This window comes from Macadamia integrifolia, chromosome 14 (genome assembly GCF_013358625.1).
Source record: "Macadamia integrifolia cultivar HAES 741 chromosome 14, SCU_Mint_v3, whole genome shotgun sequence".
NCBI lineage: Eukaryota > Viridiplantae > Streptophyta > Magnoliopsida > Proteales > Proteaceae > Macadamia > Macadamia integrifolia.
In genome coordinates this window covers 27,709,082-27,712,347 of record NC_056570.1, presented here as the reverse complement: position 1 = coordinate 27,712,347, position 3,266 = coordinate 27,709,082, and the positions used below count along the sequence as shown (strand labels likewise).

At 37.5% G+C, this 3,266-nt stretch overlaps 1 protein-coding gene across 1 annotated transcript in view; it reads right to left on the bottom strand.

The window, feature by feature from the left end:
- LOC122060916 (protein N-terminal asparagine amidohydrolase) overlaps positions 1 to 3,050 on the bottom strand; it is a 7,095-nt gene extending 4,045 nt beyond the window's left edge. The window contains exons 1-2 of the mRNA XM_042624021.1: positions 2,891 to 3,050; positions 1,549 to 1,734 (exon numbers count right to left, since the gene is read on the bottom strand). Of these exons, the coding sequence (XP_042479955.1) occupies positions 1,549 to 1,734; positions 2,891 to 2,950 (246 nt within the window). The 5' untranslated portion in view covers positions 2,951 to 3,050. The remainder of the gene's footprint in view (positions 1 to 1,548; positions 1,735 to 2,890) is intronic.
- Between the last annotated feature and the right edge of the window lie 216 nt (positions 3,051 to 3,266).

Below are 3,266 nucleotides of genomic sequence, written 5' to 3'. Positions count from 1 at the left end.
GGGGTGGGGTTGTTGTGGTGGGTGGGGTTTGGGGATCAATCACAGGTGGCAATCATTTCCATACAAAGGAAATGTTCAGTTCACTCTCCAGGACACCAATTTTTCCCCTTGTTCCTTTACCTACAGATACCCAGGTCAAAGATAACAAAGTTACTGGATGACTATGAATGTTCTGCCAGACAGCTAAGCTATAGCTATCTGATCAAATTGGTAGCCCTACATGTAGGATTCACTCCTCTCTGATGTAGGAAGGTCAACAGTATGTTTGGTATTTAACTTGCAATACCCAGACATCTCCAAATAAAGATAGCTTTCAATATCAAAGCCTTATGACGGCTTGCAACAACAGATGATAAGTGAAGGGATGAGTTCAAGTATTCTCTTAATATTCTCTCTATCTTCTTATTTTCTATATTCAAGGCTTATTTTTAGACCTCATCATTGCTGTATCTGAAGCTCATGTATTATCTCAAGTAGCATTAATGTTCTCTTTGGCCAGAGTTAGGAGACTGAAACCTCTGACCTATGTTCACGGTGTTGGTGAAATATATCCTCATAGGGTCTGTATTTATTAATTCAATCAATTCCTTTTGAGGGGAGGGAGGAAGGAATGACAACAGACCAGGGAAACCAAGTCCTAAACCTCAGAAGGGGGTTTGTAGAACTCATCCCAAATATATTGTAATGACAGACGAATTTTAGTGAGTGGCTGTTTTTTAGTGGTTAGGGTTATTCACATGAGGGAATAAAAAAAATAATAGATATGGTATTCTGTCAAATAGACAATAGAACAGGATCTAAGAATCCGAAAATGCTGTAGCACAAATGTTCATAAAATAATGTGGCAAATGTCCAGAAAGTGCTGCATAATAAAGATATAGCCTCAAAGATAAAAAAGTGAACAGAACAGGACAGTAGTATATAGAAATAAAAAGATCATAGTTAATGATCATGAAAATGGAGTCATCAACAGCTTTCATCACCCATGATGCACAAGTTGTCACAGATAAAACACATACATTTATGCAGGTTACAAGTATATTGAAAAAGCAGTGAAAAACTGAATCAATTGATAAAACAAATGGAATAAAGGCTTAAGAACTTAGGATTAGTTACTACCAAATCATATGTTCATATTTGTTGGGTCATGTAGACAAATTATGCTCCAGACTCCACATGCCAAATATCCTTGTAAATGGAGAGAGAGAGAGAGAGAGAGACGATGGGAAAACTTGAGTCCCAGTCAATGAGATTGGGCTGCCCAGCTCTTCTCATCATATAGACCATGTAATTACATAATCCTAGTAGGAATAGGAATAAAAAAATAAGAAACACAGCTATCTTCTAATTCTAATCTACCAACAAAGTAGAGTTAGTATAGGAAACCCCCAAGGTCAGTCATGGCTTGTACTAGACAGATGGCCATGACTCGTCCTTCTCACGCAGCACTTCTAACAATCCTCAACCAATATATTGCATAAACTACACCCCAAGAACTGAATTATACAGATCTATATGCACGAAAACTAACGCAAGAGTTCAGTATACCTCCACAAGTGCAGGATCAACAGTTGCATATTCTCTTTGGAACAAATAAACATATTTAACAGGTGATAATCTCTCCAGGCCAGATTCTTCAGGGACTGAAATCTTCCTCGCTGGGATAGATTTGAGCAAATTTGAAGCAGATATCAGTACAGGGTGTTCTAACAAGGCCTCCAGGATTTCACTTCCCTGATTACAGAAGTATGGTTTCAGGGTTATCTTCTGCACGGTGTTTGATAGGATAAACAAAACTATTATAAAAGACATCACAAGCCAAAAGAAGTCCATTACTATTTTCCTCCAGAGAATGCACATCAATCAGCTAGCTGCCCAGCTATTCTAAGATGCACCCAACACTGAAGCAATATTTGCATCTCTCTACAAACCCCCCCCCACCCAAAAAAAAAATAAATAAATAAAAAATCTGGACAAAGCATCTCCTGTGATCAACTTATATATTCCAAGTCTCATGGTGACCTTTGTTGTTTCCTTCGGACTCCGTTTGTTTCGACATAAAATGGGTGGAAGTAAGAAAAAAAAAAATGTAAAATTTTCTAGTGACAGTTCACTTCTTCGGATATAAAAATAATGGATGTAAAATTTTACAGGGGCCATGCTAGTCATCCGATTAACATTCTTATTTATTGAATGCGAGTTTATTGTTTACAAACCTAAACATGAACAGAGATAAATGAGAAAGCACTGACATTACAAATGCTCGGTAGAGGTACGGTTACTACAGTCTGGCTAAAGTATTGAATTATAAGAAGAAAATAGAAGGAAAAGGGGGGGGGGGGGATCATTGAGTACATTAACCAAACAAGTTGTGGGATTGCTTAGTGATAAGTAGTGGGGATCAGATGTGATGAACGTTTTGTCAACAAAAGCCTGTTTTCAGTTCTTTGAATCAGCTTCCAATGCAACATGGTTATGCAGAAGATAAACCCAACGTCAGAGTAAAGTAGCTGTTCACAGTTCATATATAGACGATCCAAGGTAGAACTCACCAAAATTGCTCAAGCCGCAAGCCAACCATGGAAAATATGGAATCAGACAAAGAAAATTAGAAAACAAATCAAATTCAATAAAATTGATTGTACTGCTAGTAAGTTTCCGATGATGCTTTTAGCTGTTCAGGGTCAACTGAACAGTCATTTCAGAGTACTATTTTCAGGATCATGAAAGAAGTTGGTTGAATCAGTGCCCTAATATGTCATATAATTATGAACTACTTTTGGGTCTTCAAGATTAATTATCTGTTCGATCACTGAAATAAAGAACAACGCAATAGTCTCATAAAGAACGTTTTACAGAAATAAAAAGAAGAGTAAGGGTTTTTAGGTACCTGAGATGAAGATGAAGACGAAGATGGATTAGGAAAAGGAACCCCGTCCACATATATCATGACTCCGTTCTTTCAAAGATTTTGTGGCTCTCTGCGTATCCGTAACGCGAGAGGGAGAGAGGGGGAAGAGTGCTGAGAGCTCTTAAAATATTAATTGACCGACCAAAGACTCAAGAAAAAAGTGTGAACTGGAACAAAATTACAAGATTACCCAATATCGAGTTTGCATTTATTATATTACCCACTCAATCTCTTATACTAAATTATCCATAACAAAGATGGGTATTACAGAACTACCGAGAACAGGAAATCATCCAGTGTTGCCTGACCAAGCATTTCCCAATCAATGACTCTAGCTGAGTTCGGTATTCTATGC